This window comes from Xiphophorus maculatus, chromosome 19, assembly GCF_002775205.1.
Source record: "Xiphophorus maculatus strain JP 163 A chromosome 19, X_maculatus-5.0-male, whole genome shotgun sequence".
Taxonomy (NCBI): domain Eukaryota; kingdom Metazoa; phylum Chordata; class Actinopteri; order Cyprinodontiformes; family Poeciliidae; genus Xiphophorus; species Xiphophorus maculatus.
Window position 1 is genome coordinate 5,835,606 of NC_036461.1, and position 22,478 is coordinate 5,858,083.

General features: G+C 40.3%; 1 protein-coding gene across 3 annotated transcripts in view; it reads right to left on the reverse strand.

Annotated features, from left to right (window-relative positions):
- Positions 1-22,478, reverse strand: part of zfyve28 (zinc finger FYVE-type containing 28) — a 29,791-nt gene that overhangs the window by 1,843 nt on the left and 5,470 nt on the right. Inside the window, exons 2-14 of one of the 3 annotated variants that reach the window (XM_005801139.2) lie at positions 12,060-12,200; positions 9,785-9,922; positions 9,489-9,691; positions 7,396-7,485; positions 7,228-7,317; positions 7,048-7,149; positions 5,045-5,658; positions 3,168-3,990; positions 2,217-2,312; positions 1,289-1,452; positions 1,091-1,207; positions 245-346; positions 34-137 (exon numbers count right to left, since the gene is read on the reverse strand). In XM_005801139.2, the coding sequence (XP_005801196.2) occupies positions 34-137; positions 245-346; positions 1,091-1,207; positions 1,289-1,452; positions 2,217-2,312; positions 3,168-3,990; positions 5,045-5,658; positions 7,048-7,149; positions 7,228-7,317; positions 7,396-7,485; positions 9,489-9,691; positions 9,785-9,922; positions 12,060-12,200 (2,784 nt within the window). Of the gene's footprint in view, positions 1-33; positions 138-244; positions 350-1,090; positions 1,208-1,288; positions 1,453-2,216; positions 2,313-3,167; positions 3,991-5,044; positions 5,659-7,047; positions 7,150-7,227; positions 7,318-7,395; positions 7,486-9,488; positions 9,692-9,784; positions 9,923-12,059; positions 12,201-22,478 lie in introns of all 3 variants that reach the window. The other 2 variants (XM_023353376.1, XM_023353377.1) reach the window with 2 other exon arrangements.

Below are 22,478 nucleotides of genomic sequence, written 5' to 3' on the forward strand. Positions count from 1 at the left end.
ACTTTAGCTAGGGAGCTAACAGGAAGTCCTAACCTTTCCACAGCTCCTACAATGATGCTTCCTGCGAATGACGGTGAAGGGAGCCTTGCAGGTGATGCAGGAGTTGCAGGCGTCGTCGGGGACCCAGTCTGGAGGATCTGCAGGGGAAAGGAAGAGAAAACATGCAGCAGAAATGCCACCAGCTGAGAGGAAGACGAAGAGGAGTGCGCTGACTGTAACACTTATAGTTTGTGGTTCTGCTGACCTTCAAACTGTCCTTCCCGGGCTTTGGCTGCCAATTCTGATGAAGAAATAGTTTCCTGACAGAGAGCACAATCCTCCAGCACCGCACTGCGCAGAACGGGGCCTACTGGGCATCACAAGGGACACATTTTAAATGGTTGCACTTAGTTCATGATTGAGAAGGCCTACACTGCAAAAAGTCACAAAATCTTACCAAGTATTTTTGGTTCAGTTTCAGTGCAAATACCTTAGTACTTTTCAGCAAGATATAGGAGCTTATTTTAAGTTAAATATTCCTTAATTAAAAAAAAGTTCTAGTTACATTGGCAGATTATTTCACTTATAACAAGAAAATTTACTTATATGTTAGTTTTGTCTTTTTAAGTGTACAAAGATATTTGCACTAGAAACTAGACTAATGTACTCCTTTGGGAAAAAGGATAAAAACAATGAATCCAAAAATAACCAAATCAATCTCTAAAAGTTGTTCTGAAAAAGCTTTCTGGCATTTAGCAAATAGAAATAATTTTAGTAATTCTAACCAACCTAAAACAAGAAATGTTTGGTCAGATTTAACTTCAGACAGCGAGAAAAAATAAATCTCTTTTTATTAGGTGTATAAATATGTTTGTATAGGCCATAGTTGCAAAATATCTGGTTTCAACTGCAAATAACATTTTCCAAATTTAGATTTAATCAAAGGTTAGGTGGAACTTTATTACAAAATTGAGCCTTTGAATATCAAGCACTTTCAAAGACTTTAGACATAACTCAAGCACTTTTCCAAAGTTTCCTTTTGCCCATCTTTAATATACAAACGCATTTTCCTCCACAGCACTGAAAGAAAAATATTAAATCCACTCCTCACCCTTTTTTTGCTTATTGTTGTCTCCTTGCTCGCACTTCGTCGCCATTACTTCAAAGAGAGTCTTCAGGATGCTTCGCAGGTCGCTGGCGTAGTTGGTCTGCAGCTGATCGGCGACGCCTGCATCACACAGAAACATTGATGCATCATGTACAACCCGGAGGTGCGTGCCGCTGCAGCTCAGCGAGGGAGGAACTTCACCTGATATGCAAACGAAGAGACGGTGGATGAGGTCACTGCTGCTGTGAAACCGGGAGCGGATCTTGCTCCTCGCTGCCACCCTGGCGTCCTGCAGCGCCAGCCTGATCTCCTGCTGGTCCAGGTCCTCCGAAGTCCCTGAGCTCGGAGTCAGGCTGCTGACGGGGCTGAACAAGAAATACAAAATTAACTTTTTTAATCTGAAGAATGATCTGATCCTGCATAAATTTGGCTGCTATTGCGTCGGAAACCCCAAAGATACTGAACTTTGACATTTATCGTTTCAATTGGCGACTGAAACTGATTCAGGGCTGAAACGATTAATCAATGATTCATGTTTAATCTGATTAATTGTGATTAATCAATTACTGAAATGATCTTCAACTAATTTAGTAATTGGTTAATTATTAACTGAAGTATTCACAGTTAAAAAAATGCAATTTGCTTACAGAAAAACATATTCAGAGCAGTAATTAAAACAAAGAAATGCAAAAAATATATACGACATTTAAAATAATAAAAAAAACTCTGTCTGTAAATATGCTCCACCCACAACTCCTGAAGTGGCATAGTTCTAGCTTCACTCAGTTCAAATTCTGTAAATAAATTTAAAAAATCTTATAATAAGTAACTTTTGTTATTAATTTATGAATCAGTTGAAGCAACAATTATTCAATCAATCTACAAATAATTGAGCATGAACTAAAGGAATGCTGTGTTGTTGCATTTCAGGTAATAACATGTTTATTTTTTTTATTTAAAATGGAATTGAATTGTTCATGTGCATATAAAGGCTGAAATGAAAAATCTGCAGATTGTGGCGATTTATTGTCCAATTAATCGTCAGAATAATCGCTAACTAAAATAATCGATAGTAGCATTAAATCTGAGCAGTAGATGCATTTATTTAGCGGGGACAGGAAGTCATTACCTTGGAGTGTAAGCACTGCTCGACAGACTACATGTGGTGACCGACACACTGTCGCAGTCACTACCTGACACAGAGCTGAGGGGCGACTTCTGAAAACTAAAAACAACCAAAATAAAACAAACAGAAATAAAGAAGGATACGACTGATAATTGGTCAAATAAACAGAGGAATGTTATAAGTCAAAATAAAAGTGAAATAATAAGACAACGAAAAAGGACAGAAAGAAAAATGTGGCGCCTTATTTATGCACTGCGAAAACACAAAAGCTTAGCAAGTATTTTTGGTCTAGGTTCTAGCGCAAATATCTTAGTTTACTTGAAAAAATTAACTTACAAGTAACTTTTCAGCAAGACAAAGAAGCTTGTTTTAAGTCAATAATTCCTTAATATTAATTTTTTAAAAAGTTCGACTTCCACTAGCAGATTATTTGACAAATAACAAGTAGGGCTGGACAAAAAAGGTAATAACAACTAACTAACTGTTTAGTTACCTAGCAACAACCTGTTAAGTAACATACGCAGCAGCAGTTTCAGGTTTCCCCACTGTACCTCATAACTGCTTAAAAACAAAATTGAACAGCTTGGAGTGAAAACTGTGGATAAAACTGGAAAGGTCACGTCACCAGTTTTGTCGTATTTCTGATATTTGAAACAAAAAACTAAGATTGATATAGACTGATGTGAAACCCTTATGTTAAGTTTTTTATAATCACTCTGGATATCAGTAGCCTGGACTATTGTTACCCAGTAGTCCAGGCTACTGATATCCAATGAATTCCTTGGGGGAAACCAAGGAACGCATCGGTGAAGTAAAAAAAAAAATACAGATTTTCAGAAAAATTACATTTTCAAAGCCAAAAGTCTGATTAATTGCTGAAGCTAAACAAAATATACTTGGTAAAATTTTGTGTTTTTGTAGTGAGAGTAGTCAAATTATCCTACTGAAACAAACCTGAAGCATCTCCTAATGTCCTCCTTGGGCTCCTTATTGTCTATTCTGTCGTTGTCCAGGTTGTTCTCTCGCTGCCGGGCTTCGCCGGCTTGCTGCCTCCTGTCGTGGCTCAGTTGGCGGCTGAACGTTGACGCTCCCTGGCCTCCTCTGGAGCCCCGACCTGGAGCCACCAGACACTTGTCACAGAGCAGCGAATCTGAGCGCTCCGCTGGCGGATCCCCAGGGCGGCAGGCGGACGGGGGAGTCTGCTGGGCGAGTTCGCCCTTAGCGAACCGCTGGTGGGCACGCGGCGGCAGCTGGCAGGCAGCGGACTGGATGACGGCGCTGGACGCCGGCCTCTTGCAGTGTTTGTCCAGACCCAGAGCCAGGCCCAGCTCCAAGCCGGCGGTATCCGAGGCAACGCCACCGTCTTCATGAGCGTCCTCGCAGCTCCCGCAGCACACGCAGGAGTTCAGCAGACAGTGAGTGGCCACTAGAGGGCCGCAGGGCTCGATCTCAGATGCAGCGGGCCGGGGCAGCAGCAGCTTGTCCACGGCCAGCTCCGTCAGGCTGGGTGAGCGCGGGTTGAAGATGACGGTGGCCGACAGCTTCATCCCGCCCATGCGGTGGGCGATGACCTCCGCCGTTTCCGACGCAGTGCCCTCTAACCCCCTGTCCCAGCCGTTGCTGTAAGGCAGCGGCTCATTGCGGGGTGCGTGGGAGCAGAGGGGGCGTTTTGCCGTGGGACAGGGCTGCTCCGACGTTGTGGCAGAGCTCCATCCGTTGATACCAGAACCGGGTCCGGGTTTCTGCTGCAGTGGAGGCGTCGATCCTTTAGGCAGGGCTGGACAATAAATCAATGATCAATGTTAACACATAATACGTCTGATAGAATATTCACTGAACTCTGATCTAAAACCGCACAGCATTCTGGGAGATGTAGGCAGAGGAAAGACTTAACCTACTCAACCTCTTAGGGTTAGCTAAGAAACATTAGTGGAATCAACTCACTCAGTCTTTGGTTACCTAGCAACAACCTGCTGGGTAACTGCCACACGTTTTGCCTTATTACTGCTTAAAAATAAAAAATAACGGCGCGGAGTGAAAACTCGATAAACCCACCACCAATCTGGTTGAATTTCAGATATTTAAAACAAAAAAGAAAATACAAATTTATGGATTGATATGAAATGCTTATATCACGATACGTTTTTCATCCATATCGTCCATAATTTTATGAGAACTCCAACATAAAAGTAACAAAGTAATTATACAAGTTTTTGTATAATTAATTTACAAATTAATTTAGTTAATTTCTAAATTAACTAAATTTGAAAGAAATTATTATTTTTTTAGATTAGTGAAATAGTTTTTTACTTTTTTTACATAATTTCAAGATGTCCTTCTGGTAAAATTGCACCCTTTTGTTGTCAATGTTATTATGATAGAATTCTCATAATTAAACAAAATTTCTCATAGCTTCACCCTAAAATTTACCTGCACAATTTAAGGGACAAAAAAAAAGAAGGGACAAAAAAATGTTTGGTTTTTTTTGTAATTTCTCTTTTTCAAAAACACAGCAAGAAAAAAAAATAAAAATCTGAGATTTTATTTTTAAGATGTATTGTCCAGCCATAGAATAAAGTAGTAATCTTATGAGAAATAAATTAATTTTCCAAGCTTTTTTCTCATTTAAGTTAATTTTTTTTTGTAATTTCAAGATGTTCTTCTGGTAAAATTGCATCTTATTTCCGCTAATATTATGACAGTATTTTTGTAATTAACACAAATTCCGATACTCAGTCGTACAACTCACAGAGGGACTGAAAATATTTTCTAGAGAAAGAAAATTTGTTTTATTGGAATTGGTTCTGGTAGGTTTTATTTTCCAGCCGTACCTTTAGGAGACACGATGCAGCTGCCGTCTCCTGCCGCGTCGACGTCCTCCATGAAGAAAACCCGATCCTCCTCCTCCACGTAGACGCCGGTTCTGATTCGGTTCGCCGCCATCCTGCGTGGCGACGCCTGGGTGCTGGAGGCCCCGCTGGAGCCGGCGGGCTCCCCCCTGCTGGGCCGACGGGCCGGGGACTGGCCCTGGCTGGGCGGGGACAGCAGCGTGGACATTTCGTCCCCCACCCTGTACACCATCATGTTGAGCTGCTCCAGCTCCTCCTCGTCGTACTGCATGGAGCAGGCTAGCTCCGCCTCCTCCGCCTCCTCGCACAGCAGGCCCTGCTCCGGCTCCTCCTCGCCGTTTTGGGTTTCCACCTCCTCCCAGCCGCTCTCCACCTCCGCCAACTCCTTGTCCTGATCAGGGGAGACGAACACGGGGAGAGGGTCTTCTTCCCCGCTGCCCTGCCCGTTGGAAGCGTCGTTGGCGAGGCTATGGGAAGACGGGTTCTCCTGGACCGGAACCGGGATGCCGTTTGAGGCCAACTCCCCGTCCTGGGAGATGCACAGGTTCTTCTCCAGACTCAGCAGCTCCTCCTCAGTCAGAGTCTTCAGGAGATCTCTGCAGGAGGAACCACAACAAACTTCACACTGCAGCCTGAAGTGACCCAAATACAATTATTTTGTATAGTCAGTCACCTGAATCTGATGTTTTCATGACAGTCTGAACAAAACAGATCGGATTTTTTCCAATGCGACCCAGGTCATTTGGACGCTTATTACCGATTACTGATCTTTAAAAATCCTGACCTGCCGATTCAGATTTTGGCAGATACCAATTCTTTTGTTTGAAATGTTGCTAAATAAAGCAAGAAAGTCGCTGAGTTGGCAAAAGTGGGGTGACTATTGTTAACTACAAACATGCAGACATGAGCTGGCGGGCCAGTCTGTTCGTCAAACCTCTCTAACAAGAGAGCAGAAGAGGACAGAGGGTGATTTTTAGACTTTTGACGAGGTAGAAAAAAAATCAGGTTCACATGCAAGTGTCGGCCGATCTCAGGTTGGTGCCCTCCTAATGCTTATGCTAGCTAGCATAGCCGCTAAAGAGTTTGATTTTTTTCACAAATTATCTGTCTCACAATATTCTGTCACCACATGGAGACAGTTTCATTAAATATGGAAAAAAAAAAACATATTTTTGTCAAAGCTATGTACTACAGCTTTAAATGTTCCATGTATTTGACAAACGACTTCTGCCATTGTATCTATGAAACCTGCTCACCACAGTTACCGCAGAAATCTTTCCAGCTAACACCTACTTTTCAAACATGTTGAACATACACGCAAAACTGCGTCTATAAATCTGGCTACGGTTTAGTAAATCACATGGCAGTTTTATCCTCCTCCCAGTATTTTGTACTTTCTAATGATCAACATATGTTTTGCATATCCATGCAAACATATTGATAATAACTATAAATAATCCTTATTTTGCTATGCAATCTTGATGTTTGTGGAAAATGGTTTGCGCCCATCAACACTGCAAAAACACAAAATCTTAAAAAGTATTTTTGTCCAGTTTCTAATGCAAATATCTTAATACACTTGAAATCAGAAAGATAGACTTACAAGTAACTTTTCAAGAAGAAATAGGAGCTTGTTTAGGCCAATAATTTATTAATATTGATTAAAAAGAACCAGTTCAACTGGCAGATTATTTCACTTATAACATGGGAAGAATGTCTTGTTATAAGTGAAGTAGTCAGCCAGTGAAACAAGTTCTTTATCTTCAATATTAAATAATTATTTACTTAAAACAAGCTCATATTTCTTGCTGAAAGCTATTTTTCTCTTGTTTCAAGTGTACTCAGATCTTTGGTTTAGAAACTGAAGAGAAGTTACTTGTGCTTTTGCAGTGAAATTTGTATCGTTTTTTATATATGCAGGCCTTTCGAAGATCAGGCCTTTAAAGCGCTGTGACAAAGACGGAAGGATCTCTTCATGGATTTACCTGATTTTCTTCAATAAAGTGCGAAAAGGCCTGAAGAGCTCCGACATGTCCTCAGACTTCCGGTCGAGGTTAAGAGGTCCCTCAGGATAAACGACCAGCCCACTGAAAGCATGAGCAGCGTCCTGTGAGACGCAGGTGGGACGGAGCGGAAAACATCGACGGGAAAACGGGAACACTTACCAAACAATGGCCAGTCTGGGAATGGTAAACATCAGAGCAGGTTCGTAGTCATCGATCATGTCCTGGGTTAGGTAGCCCAGCCTGAGTGCCCTGAAGGTGACGGAAACACAATCAGACTCTGACTAAATCAAAAGATTATTGGAGGATGTTTTTCTACTGTAAACTCACCGTTCAACAGTTTCACAGAAGAGGACAATCACCTCCTGCTGCACGTCGTATTCTTTGGGACTTTTCACAGGCACCATGGCTGACACGTAGCTGAAACAGAAGAAGAAGAGTTAGGCTAAAAATGTTCAAAAATTGGCAAAAATGTTTCTTTAGTTCTGATGGAAACATTTAAAGTGGTAAAAGGTGATACACAGTCGCTGTGTTTGTGCAAAGATTTGTCAATACTCCACTAATGTTGAAAAAAATACAATTTTGCAATTACGGTGTTTCCATTAAATAAGAAACACAATTAAAAATCACACATGAATAAGTTTGTTCACGCAAACTTATTCATGTTTGGATGAACCAATGATTAAAAATCGGGCAGCTCCATCATCTTCCTACCACTTCCTGTTGTCTTCTTCATCGTTTTTGCCAGTAGTAGTGTGATGCAAAAAAAAGTGTACCCATTGCAGTTTTGCAAAATACACTAATTTCAATATGGCTGAAAAACCACCTTAAGCATCTTAATGAAAAACAAGTTTTTTTCCGCAATTGACGTGTTTCCTTTAAGCAAATTTATTTCAGTATATCCAATTTGCGCAATTACATTGTGATTGGAAACACAGCGACTGATTAGGCATGAGTTACAACATTTAATTTCCCTTTGGGATTAATAAAGTATTTTTGAAATTGAACTGAATAACATTCTGACCACAGAGAAGTAAACTGGGTTCGACTATGTCCAGAACTGCATCTCTTGTGGGGCGTTTCCAGTGTGGATCGATGGATTTATCAAAAATCCACTTCTGAAACAGTCGTTTGGTGAATATGTAGTTTCAGGTTAAACATGGGAATGCTTGGGTCATTCCTCTGACATCTATTTAAGTAAAACATAGACACAACTTGGAACTTTTCTAGAGCATTTTTACACCCAAACACAGAGCATGAGGTGTTAATATGGCTTCTAAATTCTTTACATTTCAATCCAATCATGTATCAGTCGGATGTTTTGGGCAAAGAAGTCAGAATTTGGGAGTTTCTGTCTCCCAAATTCCAGAACTTAATGAACATTTTTGTGCCTTCAAAGGTCTAACAATGTCCAAACCTTCATATAGATCATTTGTTGCAATAAATTTCTTATGATACAAATTTTAATTCATTGTTGCCACAATGAATTGCAATTAATGATGTCTAAAACTGCCCGTATTGTTGCGATTGTTAGTTTTGCTATTTTCTCCACCGTTGGTTCAATGAGAGCATCAATACATGTCAATAAATTTTAAATGTAGTTACTGTGTGCAGCTTATTGATAAAAAATTAGGGCTGGATGATTTGGCAGAACATTTTTTCAAAGTGTTAGCATTTTATATCATTTCAGATAAATAATTGTCGATATGATTATCATTGATACACTTTTTTGTTTTAAATATCTGAAATTCTGCCAAATTGGTGGTGTGAATTTTTTTGTTTTTGCCACAGTTTTCACACCACACTGTTTTTTAAAATTTTTTCTCACTTTTAAGCAGCTATGGAGGCACAGTGGCAAAACTTAAACTGCTACAAGTCTGTTGCTAGGTAACCAAAGAATGAATCAGTTGCTAGGTTACCAAAGAACGAGTGAGTCAGTTGATTACACCAACCTAGCTTAGCTAGCTGAGAAGCTAAAGGCTTTCCTCTGCCTACATTTCCCAGAATGCTGTATGATTCTGGATCGGAGTTCAATGAAATTATTGAATATTCTACCACATGTATTATCTACTGATATTGACCATGTGTCTACTGCGATACATAATTGATTTATTGTCCAAGCCCTACTTCAAACCACATTTCTTTATGTGACTGACTGGCATCCTAGAGAAATACATTACAAATTGGAATGTTTTTAAAGACTAGTATTTGTATTTGTGGGGCTGTGATTGATGTGTCACAGTCATACAGTTACCTAAAAAATTTTTATATATTCACTTTAATCGTTACCACAATAGTACCACAAAATACTGTGATAAAACTAGGTAAATATCGCCTATCAGTAATGGATTCTGTCAGTAAATAGTCATAATGTTATGCCTAATTTAGGTCCAATAATGCAATATTTATGATCTCTCGTTCACCTGAGCTCAAACTCAGCGAAAAGACTGTCAAAATGTCGTAAAGCGTCCTTCATGCGGTCTGTGTAGTAGTTGAGGTCTCGCAGGGCCTGGTCTCTGGTGATGCTGCGCACCTCCTCCAGGCTGCGCGTCAGGTCTTTCGCCAGGGGTCTCATGGCGATGCTCTCTATCTCCCTGTTCATGATGATGGAGCCTGCAGCCAAACACTGGACAGGAACCAGTTTACAGCAATTTCAGCTCCACCACTGGATTTCTGCAGGTTGTTTTCATCCCGACTGAAGCAAGAGGGAATTGCCTACCTCAGCTCCGAACCACAGCTGTCCCGCCAAGTTGTCATGGCGAATCTCCTCAGGGAATTTGACGCAGAAGTCTCTGTTGGCGCGGTCGTTGGGGATACATTCATCCATGATCTGGCTGATGATGTTCAACACGTTGTCCTGCAGAAAAGCAAAGAAACACATTCTGTTTTTTGATTGAAACTAGGTTTGCTAGATAAATTAAATTAAAACAAGCTCAATAATTTCCATTTGCATTATTTATAATTTTTCTCTTTTCTCTCTATCAAAAACTAGATAACAAAAGTCTTTAGTCTGGTGCGTTGGTCTCAACTAAACCTTTTTTGAAAGACAATTTTGTTTAGAGATGCTTCGTAATTCATTTATTTGTCGTTCTGTTTATTTATTTTCGATATTTAAAATGTCTTCCAGTTCCAGTGTTAAATGTTTGTTAGAGTTAAAGTGTATTGATATTTGAGAATGTATTCTTAAACTATTATGCCATTACCATTACATTACCTGAAAACAGTCTCAAAACAACAATATTATTGTTTATCGCGATAACTTCTGGTACAATTTATTGTTCATTAGTTGCAAACCCTAGTTGCAACTAATGATTATTTTATTGATTGATTATTCTGACAATTAATCTGATAGAAAAATTGGCACATTCTGCATGTTTTATTTAAACTACTTTAGTCTTTTTATACAATGTTAGAAATACATTAAAAGATGCAAATAAACAAATAATTTAATTACTTTTCTTTTTTAAACAACAAAACAAACATTTTATTACCAATAATCCGATACCATACCGTCCCTTTTGTGAATTTGTACCAGGTGAAGTTAAAACTGCCACTTTAGGAGTTTTGGCTAAAACATATTTCCAGACAAATGTGTTTTTATCATATCGATTTTTGTACAGCTTTGGTTTAATTACTGCTCTGAATATGTTGTTTTTTCAGAAAATTGCATTTTTTGAATTAACAATCAATAAAGTAGTTTGTTTAACTTTCTCCTTACTTTTAAATTTTCCAAATTTTCTTAGGCAATAAAAGTCCCAACTTTAAACTTCTGAGAGATCCATGAAGTTTTGAAGTTAAACTTTCCAACAGCTTGGATAATATTATGAATCTTCAATCTCTAATTCAGAATATCTTTTTTAATCTTTCGTAATTATTTTTTGTTATGTAAGTAAGACATTATAAAATAAATACCTTCGCTGATTACTTGTAATTAATTTGACTGAAGGTAAATAAATATTTATCTGCAATTTATGCAGAACCTTGTTGGCTTTTTAAATGAGTGATGATAATCACCATCTCAGGGAAAAAGAATTATAATATTTATTATGATTTATTTGATGCATTTTGTAGCTTAAACTAGCTTCATACAGTCCTTTGCTGATTGTGATTATAGTTCAACTGTTTATTTTGGAAACATCTCATTGAAAGGTTACAAAAGGAAATAAAAGAGTTTATAAGAATCAACGTTCTCCATTTGCTCTGCAGTTGAAACCAGAAAAAATACGGAATAAAAAGCTCCTTTCTGAACTTAATATTTGTAATATTTCACCAACTGCAACTTGGCTGGAATGCATTAACGGCTGATTTAATCTGGCTGCTCACTAATCAAATAAAACATTAAACTGACTGATGCTGCACAAGGCGACAGCTCAGCAGAGTGAAGGAAACCGAACAGTCGGGGATCAGGTGATGACCTTATTAAGCGTTTTCTCCCTGAGACCTGCTGCTGCTGCAGGTAGGAGGCACAACAAGCCACGAGGAAAACCTCCCTCACAGCACAAGCAGTTCAATAGTTTACCATGATTCAAATCTGAAAACTCCTCCACATGATGCTGAAATTCTGGTTTTGGCCCGATCTCTTTGTCTAAACATAGAATAAAATCTGTGGCTATGAAATCATTAGCTATAAAAAGCTTTCTTCTTCTGCAGCTACTGACGCAGAGTCCGAGATGAGAGACGGCCGACGCTCGCAGACGGATCCAACTTATCTCATCAGTGGAAGTGCTTCATACAGGAATTCAGCCAATCAGCTTCCAGTAAATCACTCATATCACCCAGCCTGCATCCTGGGATGAATAAGAAGCACACCGACTGTTCTCATCGCGGGAAGCAAACTCTCAGCAGGTGATTATGTGAATGAAAAAATGGCTCAGAATGAAACAAGCTGGGGGTCAATTTATCTCCACGCCAGCTTTGCTCCACTTAAAGCCTATTTTTATGCCTCGCTCTGGAACCCAGAGGAAGATTGGACTCCATTGGTGGTTTGCACTGACCTGGCAGGACCGGAACTGGTTGACCAGCAGCGTGCATCTCTGAGGGTCCTTCCTGCCGTCCAGGCTGTCCAGCTCAGTGGCCACCTGGTTGAGCTCTTCGTCGGCATAGTAGAACTGGGCCAGAAGCTGCGGGTCCGTCCTCTGTTCAGAGGGAAACACAGGCAGAACAACCGTTTACAACACAACACCACAAAATTCTGGTTTTAAACTCAGAAATCAGACAAATCTTTTCCTGTTTAAAGGTGGCCTATTATGCTTTTGCTTCATTTAACAGGTTAGAATTGCTCTATGGAGTCGACAAAACATGTTCATCACATTTTTTGCGCAAAATAATTTTTAGATTATGAGATTTCAGTTTGCTCAGTTCTGCCTATTTTGAGCTCATTTCAGAATGATCTGTTTTAGGGAATCTTGTCACTTTAAATCCAAATAATTTGCTGACGGCCACGCCACCAAGTCAACGTTTACACTCGCACATCTTTGAAAAGCAGAAGCAGAGCCTCCTGCACAACCAACAAGAATCCAGCAAGTGATTTCTGGATGGTCAACAACAAAACACTAGTTTTTTTCTAGCAGCCATTGTACAGTGCATAAAATAGTAAAACCAGCTGAGCAAATGTGCAAGAGCTCTGCTGAGGTGGCTAGTGTTAAGGAAAATGATTATTTAATGCTAAAAATACACTTAATCTTACGACATGTGTAAAGGGATAGCCAACACTTTATTTGGAACAGTTTTCTGTTGAACATTTGGGAATTCAGCTGAAGAAGCAGGACAAAGCAGGGCCTTTTTTTCCTCCCCCTTTTGACAGACACAGCAATAAAATTTACAATTCCGAGAGAGCAGAAGAGACTTCTTGGCGCCTCTCCCTCGTACCTGGCGCGGCCCAAGACGAAGTCGTCCGCCCTTTCACTTAGACAAAAACCAGACATCGGGGCTGTGATGAGGGGAGTTTCTAAGTTTCTAATTGGTCAAAGAACGGAACGCCTTGACTGCATATATTAAATAGGGAAACACCTCTTTCATTAAAAAGTACAAGTCAGCAAGCCAACGGAGAGGTTTTTTTCATCTTTTCCTCCACGTGGGCGCCTTTGTCTGTCTTATGTGTTTCGTGTTGTCTGTTTCGTGTAGTCTGTATAAAATGTATATCTCTGTTCCTCTGCAGCTTTGTTGTCGATTGTTTTGTATGAGATTAAACTCTGTGATCTGTGACGTCAACACGCTTTGTTGTTGTTTCGTTTTAGCAGCACGCGGTCGCTGCACGTCGCCCATGGAGAGCGTCACTCGTCAATCCCGGGCAAGATTAAAGAGGAAAAGAGCCAAACGTTTTGTCCAAAGCTAGCATTAAATGATCCTCTTTTTTAATACTAGGTAATGGGACTGGGCGTGGCTGTAGTTGCTAGGTAATGGAATGTAACTTAACATTTGGGAGGTTTTGAAACCCCTTGTTTTCAAGACACCAAAAAACAGCTTAGTGGGTTTTTAAGCATTTAGGCTGATTTTAGAAGCAGTTGAGACCCAAATGGAAGCATAAAAACTTTCAAAATGTGAATTTTGCATAATAGGTGTCATCTAATAACTTTAAGACTTGTAGAGGATGCGCCGACACACTAAAAACGACAACATCGGAGTGTTGACTGTAGCTCACTGCTGGGCCACGTTACCACATTCACGCCCAAATAGTGAGGAACACACTGGTTCAAGTTGGCTCCATTAACTGCCTAGAATGAGATTGAACTGTGAAGAAGGAGCTAAACAATGGTAACATAGTGTAGATCAGCATTACGTTTAGCGTCTGAACTTTTTAATGTGGCGTCTGAATATCTTAACAACTCTGAAAACAATGAACACTTCAACACCAGATACATGGAGAAAATGGAGCTCATAACTTCTGTTTTGTAAAAATAAATAAATAAAAAGAACAGGTAAAGAAAAGTTGGACAAGCAGTCAGCCTTTAAACATGCAGGTACTGCAGTTTAATATAAAGAGTGGCTGATCTGTAGAGACCTACATATAATCAGGGAAGTGGGCCAGTGTATAGGCCATTTTCCATAACAACGGGCTGCTGGGGAACTCTGCTGATTTATGAGCAAGAGATCCTTTTCCTACAAGTATGCAAGAGGATTTAGGAGGAAAAATTATATTAATCCTAACAAGAGGAGTTAATTAGAGTTAATACACTATGAACACCTCCCAGAAGAGTTTGGATGTCTAGTCCTAAGACAGGATTTGTGTCTTTATCTCTCACACTGAATGACAGTGTGAAGAAAAAGAAAGACAAAAAAAACACTGAACAGAAGGGGTAAAAATTATTATTACTAAAAAGCTAGTTACAACAAGTTATTGATTATGAGTTGATATAAAACGGATTGGTGAGTCATTGATGAGCGGCCATTTTCTTAAAAACTTGAATTTTCTCTTGTAAAGTGACGATTGACCCGAATTTGGGACCCGAATTTATTCTAAATTCACCTATGGTATGTTGGGGGTTTTACGGGATTTTCTTCAGGAATCGGTTCTTGTGTGGTGTGTTGCTCCTGCCGTGTGGCTGGACACACGAACCGACCGAACCTGTTGGACTTTTATCGGCTCGTTTGTGCTCACAGAGGTTTGGGAAATCGGTCGAAAATCCTTAAATCGTGCCGTGTGAACCAGACCTAAAACTCACAAGCTACTCCTCTCCTCTCGTCTCGACCTCTGCCCTAACGCTCTCCGACTCTGGTCGCTATGGTAACGTTTAAACATCCCTTCAAAATAAGATACAAATGCGCAACAAAAACGAACAATTTACTTTGTAAAAATTTTTTTACCCACAATAACGGCAAAGTAATGGGAGCCCTGAGCTCGTTTCTCTGCAACGAGACGGTCCCATCTGGGAGACAATGACACCCGAAGTGTTGCTTCTGTACCACAGGATGCTTGGTCTCTATGTGGCGAAGCAGTTTGAAGCTTCATTGCCTCATTAACGAGCCGATCGTCGCGTATTATTTCGAGCCGGCTTGGAATGTGGGAATCACCTTCCGGTCCGGGATAAATTCCTTCTCTTGTCTCTTCTCTGGGCCTTTCCCCTTCCCAAAGAAACTTTCTAAATACATCGGATCTGTTTCTTACTCATTTTGCTGCTTGTGGGCTCAATGTTGGCGCGCAAGACGTAACCGACAGAATCCGGTTAAAGGATTTTCAAAATAAAAGATCCTTCAGACTCAAATAATACATAAAACGAAAATATTTAATTATTTCTTGTGCGGCGAACACTGTTGTAAAAGATAACATCAAAATACCTTTTAATGTCAACATTAAAAGGCCAATTTAATTTAGATTGAAATTAATTTGACTGGAACTAATTTCAGTCTAATAGACCATTAATCGATCCAACCATCTCCACTAAAAACTGATTTGAGAATTACAGGACAACAAAAATACCTCAAGGCGACCTTGAAAGAGTCTGATGTCTCTTAAAAATGGGACAAAGATGCCAAAAGGCAAACCACAGAGTCACAGTAATGACCTGGGACCTTTACAGGACAGTCTGACTGTGCTGCACGCTGAACACTGGAGTGCTGCACCAGTAAACTGGCTCATCTCACTCGCAATCATTACTCTTTCGGGCGGTTTTCCTCGAACATGCTGGTGTTTTCCTGAAACCTCTTGAGTCTTTTTCCCTGAAGTTTGCAGTGTTTCCTGTAGCGTGACACCCCACTACCCACCCCTACACTGACGCTTGCTTTTCTCAGTGAATATGATATACGCTGCACTTCCCTCCTTTCCTCTCATCAATAATGAAACAAACAGAAAGGAGAAAACATGGAGATTTGACCAACAGCTGCCACATTGTGAGGAGGAAACAATGATGATCACGCAACCTTCAAAAAGGTTGTTACTTAAAGATGACATACCGAATTTTGTATTATTTTTCCTATTTAATTGATTGCACACTGAATTGAAAAATAATTAGCACGTCTAAAGGCAACTCACACAGGCAGATCAGAGACGTTACAGAACCCAATTTCTTTTCCTGTTCAAAGACCCTCAGTGGGTTTTATTCCAGGCACGGCTTGCCGTAAAAAAAATAAAAAGCTCAGCTTATTTCCCAGCTCAGCACTCAAACTGGCATCGTTTTACCAGCAAACCTCAATCACACAGAGCAAATCATTAAAACAGCATTACGTTCTGTTCATGGGTGAATGTTGGGAGTTGTGTTTAGAAAGATACAATGGAAGTGAGGAACAGAGAAGGTGTATAAAAGTGAATCAGTAGCTGCATTTCCATTGACCATATAATTGTGTAGTTTGTCCTAGAAATCTGTTTTTTGGGGGGACCAAAATTGCAACATTGGTTATATTTTTAGCTGGTGCGGTTCGCTTTCACTGCATTGTCAAATGAACCAAATCCTTTGAGGAACCTGTTCCCCTTCTCGCCTGTGGTGGCGCTGCACCAACAACTACTGAAAGAAACAACAAGAAAACCTCTAAAAAGACATGACAGCAACTTCATTTTTCACAAAATATCAGCAAAAATGGAGTGGTGTCAGATTTTAGAGGTTGTAGGTTGGTAAAAGACCACGAGCCATTCCTCCCGCTAACTCTAGACTGTCAGGTTTGCTTTGTTTGTTTTTACCCAGAATGCCCTGGGCTATCTCACTCCTGCTTTTGGAGCAGTCTCAGGTCCTCTTGCATCCACATATGTATTCAAACAGTGCCAAAGTTCACTTTGATTGAACCGAGACAAAGTTTTGTAGACGGACCAGATTTCGCTTTTTTGGTTCAATTAGGCATTCACACTTCCCCAAACAAACCAGATTTTCTAGGCAAATGAACCGTAATTGGATTCATGTGGACGAAACAAGACTGGTGTGAATGAACCAGTTGGCTGCATCCACCACTGGTGGAAACCATCTTGAACATTTACAATAAATCCCTTGTGTTTTTGTGATTGAATGAATGCGAATGGCTAATGGGAGAAACCAAGATAACCACATCTGGCGGTCTTTACATTTACATCTAAACCCAACCTCTGAGCATCATTAAACTCAGTGACATCAATTAAAGAAGAGGCTGATTTGACTGGACATCTCTACAACAATGAGTGAGTGTGTGGTACAGAATAAATGCCACGATGACTAAACAGGAAACAGGAGTCGGAGACAGTGAAGAACCCTCCTTCCAGCCCAGAAACAGCCCACAGACTGATGGCATGTTGGAAGCATAAAGGCGGACACTGAATGAGGAAGAGGAGTTGGAGACAGTTGTTATCCTGTCGTCTCCTCCTGCTGTACTCCTCGCGCAAGAGGAAACATTCCTGCAGCATTGAATCATGGTGGGGGAGTCAAAGACGGGCAATGTTCTTGGAGAAAGATCTGGATGAAAGCTGCATGCTTAATCTACGTTGGATGTTTGTCCACCGTGGATTTGAAAGGAAATATGTTTTTCACCCCCAAGTCTACGGCTCATGTGATCGACCTGCAGCCTGTTGCACCAGCTGTTCAAACTTGGCCTAGTTTAAGCTGGAGCGAAGAAGAAACAGACAAACACTGAGGTGGAGCTCCCTCATCGCTACAGGAGTATCTGTACCAAATAAATGATAAAAAGGCCTTTGAAATCCACGGCCTGTCTCGACATTAAGCTGATAATAAAAAAAAGACTTGTATACAAGTAAAGCATTAAAAAGAAAGTTGTCTTAGTCTAAGCTGTCTGGGCTCCATAAACAGCTTTATTTGCAGTCCATTTTGATTAGTTTTGACAGAGAGAGCAGTAAATGCAAAACAGAAACCGCTTAGTAACTTAGCTGGATTTCCAGGCTAAAGGGGACAAGTCTCTGAAAGTGACTTATTATGCTTCCTTGAACAGGGTAGGAGAGGTTTGAGCTATGCAAAACATGTTCATTACATTTTTTCCCCACAAAATTATTCTTAGACAGTAAGAATTTAGTCTACCGATTTTGAGCTTCTTTCAGAATGAGCTGTTTAAGGTGTCTTGTCACTTTAAATCCAAATAAGCTCTTGCTGGCCACACCCCCAACTCAACATTTACATTCGCATGTGAAAATGACTGCAACAAAAGCACAATCATACAACCGGACATTTTTGCAAAGCATTAGTAGAGCCTCTTACACAACCAACAAGAATGCAGCAAGTGGTTTCTGGATGGTAAGGCAACAACAACCAATGCAAACCGATGTAAACCGATGTAAAGCGGTAAAACTAGCTAACCAAACATGCTGGGAGTAACGCCTGGGTTGCTAGGCAACAAGGCTGAGCTTGGCTGGGGTTGCTAGGTAACGACACTGTGCCTTTCGAATGTGATTTGACATTTAAGGTTTTTGAAACGGTTCATTTTCCAGACACCAATATGTAAAATCAACTTTTGTGAACTTTACATCATGTTATGTCATTCCTCCATCAAAAATATACCTGCGGTGTTGCCTTGATTCTTTTATACATGCTTGAGAAATCCTTTAATCTCCATGGCAACCATTTAGCTGTGCCAAACCCCTGGGTGGATCTAGCTCCGCCTTCGGGATGCAGCTCCTCCTCAGAGCTGCAGTTTCCAAGCTTCCAAATGTCCACCTCTCTCATTGGCTCCTTTGGACTAGCCAGCAGCAATTAGCAAACATTTGGTGCTGAGCTCATTATAGGAGCTACTTCTCAGTGCAACACAAGTATAAATGTTGCGAAAGGGTTAATAGAGGAGCTATGTTGTAACAACTTCATGAAAACAAAGTGTTGGAAAGAGCAAGACTTCTTAAAGAGACAGAGGCCCAATTTCAAGACGTTAAATTACAAAATAAAATTTATTTTCAGTCATATTTGATATATATGGCATTCTTACAACAACTGAAGTTAACATGGTTACTTGATTGTGGTGCAAAATGGCACATTTTGACTGGAAAATACATAATACTGACCTAAAAACGGCTTGGTGTTTTTTTTTAAGAACTTCAGCTATTTTTAAAAACACCAGAGACCAAAATGGAAGTATAAAAATGTGCACACAATACAAATTTTGCATAAGATCCCCTTTAAAAGTAATAATAGCATAGTCCCAACTCGGATGTTCAGTTTCATGGCCTTCCCCCACTGATTATAGTCGCATTATTCCATGGACTTGGCCAGCTCTCCAAGTTTAATAACAATTTGAAGGTAAAGCTGCTGACATTTTACAAATGGTTTCTGGAAGAGATGCTTAAAAAAAATGGTTATGACTTCCAAAAGACTGTGTAAAAGTTTCCTGAATCCTGAACCGTCAAGGTGCATCATCATCCCCACCGATGACAGCTTCACCTCACATTAGAGGTGAAATGATTCAGCAGATTCGGCTCGTGTCTGCTGTGGCGTACCAGTCGTCCAGGGTGACCTCTTTCTGAATCTCCCTCCTCTGCGGTCACAAACCCTTCATTTCAGAAGGCTAAGAGCCCACAAGTTCACCCAAAGTGGCAATTACAGTTGAGCCCCCTCAATAACAGAAACTCACAATGACTCAGTGAAACATTTTGCGCCTTTTTTTGTTTCAAATCAAGAGAGCAGGAGCCTCTCTCTGCTGTACGATCGAGGTTTTCATCATATCGACCAGCTCTTCATCCGCGCCACTGATTCGGGGCTTCATTTCCATTCAGACTGCACAGACGATGACGGCTGTCAGGCTAATGCTTCCTGAGCATCCGCTGCAGCGCCGCATGCATGCTGAGCCCACTTAAGGGACTTATGAGAAACCTTGGCTTTGCCCTCCATACTCTATTCCAGGCTCAATTTGCTGCTTTCTGGCTTCCTTCCAGAGATCAGAGTCAAATATTGTGTAGGGAAACCAGTTATCTCTGGCAGTCAGGCTAAAAATGAAACGCTGGGTTCAGCCAGTTCGGGGTTTTTTGTTATTTAAAGCATAAGACACAATTTCCTTCATCATTTATATTCAGTTTGTGAGAAAACTCTGAGAATGCAGGCGTTTGCTGAAGCAGTTGTGTTGAGTCACTCCTTTCAAGTTCAGCCTCCATCAGGGCTTTACCTCCTACTACAGAGCTATTGTTGGTGATTCTTCAACCAGAAACTCTGTACAAAAACCTTTCAATGTAGATATCTTAAATCCATTATTTGAATGTGCTTCTACGGAAGGTTGAAGCACATTCTCTTTGACCATTAATGCAACCATTAAATTGGTTTTCCGTTTTCCAGATAAGATACAGTTGGTCTTCTAACTATTTTTTTTAAGAAAGTACTCCTGGCTGAGAGCCTGTATTTAGTTAATACTCTTTCCTGGATGAAGCCAGGAAACTAAACTATCTGTGTTTTACACCCCTGACTCAGTTAGATTGGGGTACAGAGTTGCAACATTTGTTAAATTTTTAGATGGTGCGGTTCGCTTTCAAACTGAACTGTGTCAAACGATCCGAACCATTTGAAAAGCTTGTTCCCCTCTTTGCCTGTGGTGGCGCTAAAACAAGAACCGCTGAAGGAAACGACCTGAAAATCTCCAAAGAAGACAACGAGTGCAACTTCCTTCTTCACGAAATGTAGTTTGAGAAATGTCCTTCTTCTCAAATTACGGTAGAGAACTCTGGTTCACCTACAAATCTAGCTCACAGTTTATGTAAAGTGAATTCTGGTGTCGTTTAAATGCATATGAACACCAAGCGGACTGGAGAGCGCTCCAAAAGCAGGAAACGTACTACAATGCAGAGCATTCTGAGTAAATATAACCAAAACAAAAGCACGAGTCTGGCAATAGCCGGAGAAATCCCTCGTAGTCTTTTACAAAAGAGAAACAACTTCTAAAATCTGATACGTCTCCATTTTTGTTTACATTTCATGAAGAAGGAAGTTGCGCTCAGTGTATTCTTCTGAGGTTTTTGTGTCGTTTTCTTTGTTGGTTTTTGATGCAGCGCCACCACAGGTGAGGAGGGGAACAGGTTTTTCAAATGGTTTGGTGTGTTTGACTCAGTGCAGTGCGAAAGAGAACCGCACCAGCTGAAAATTTAACAAATGTTGCAATTTCAATCCCCGGTTGAACCGAATCTAGACTATCAGCTGTGAAAACACTCTAATCTTGGACCTGGACTGTTTGTCTGGAAAGTATTGTTAGAGGAGATTTGTTGTAAACTTGAATTTTTTAAATACACTGAACTAATCTGGAATGAAAGCGGAGACTGGAGACTCGATTTAACTCATTGACTTAATATTATGAGCATGAGCTACCCATCTGGACTGATGGCATAATCTGTGCGATCGCCGTCTGATCTCTGACAGCTGACCTAATCTGCTGTTTGGACCACAGCAACGACCCAACCATGTGCCCATCTCATCATACGGCAGACAGGGGTAAAATAAGTGTCCGCAGAGGATTTAGATGGATAGAAGTCCGGGACCTCCTGGCGGTTGTGGGACAACCCCCATTTCCAACAACCAGAAGGACGTTCTTATGCAAGACGTAATCTGGTTATACAATCCAGAATTGATGCTGGCAGCGCAGGAAAACCACAATTTTAATCTAAAAAACCTCCCCAAAAAATCTAACGGCTTGACACCTTTTATATAATCACTCAATGCATGAACAAAAAGATGATAAATTGTGACTAAACTGAAGGAAGTGATTGAATTTAAACAAAAATATGGATCTGAATGATTCATAACGGAGCTATTTCTGTCCACAGCGTCCACCGTCATGAAAAGTGACAGAGTGGGCAACGTCCAGGCTGTCCAAACTCAGACACACTGACAGCCAAGATTAGCACTGAAATGTGTGTGTGACTGCTTTCCGTACAGGACGGCTGCAGACAAATTGGTGTGTTTGGTCCTTAATACTTCAGAAGTATCCACACTTTTTTGAAACAAGTTGTCCAAAAGATAAAGTGTCTTTTGAGTTTGTTTGTTTACTTACAATCTGATGTATATATTTTATTGGAAAACAAAAAACACCAACTTTCAATTTGTTATTTTGTTTTGTTTAAAGAAAGATTACATTTTATTTCCAATCTTCTGAGAGGAGCCAAATTACATGCGTGTGTGCACAATGCATGACACTATTACATTGCTCATTGCAATGAAACAAAATCAGGGCTTTTTGGGAAGAGTTTAGTAATGTAACAGCAAAACTTATTTTTAAAAATAGCATTTTAATAGGCCACGCACCATTTATCTTGGGATTATATAACTTTTTGATAGATATGTCTCTTGCAGGCCAAACAAAATATTGCACTGTTTTGGAAAACAACAATCGTTCTTTCTGGCCCAAAATAAGCGCAGAGACAGTTTTTATATCCTGGCTGCTTCTCAGCCAAAGGACACCTTGGATTAATGCTTTATCATCATCAGAGACCCAACAGGGGAGGCTTGAAGCACCTCTGATCAAAGAACGCAGCAATTACTATCAGTGGAAACAAGGTGAAGAAGAAGAGAGCAAAGGTCAGAATATCGCACCTTAACTCAGGGTTT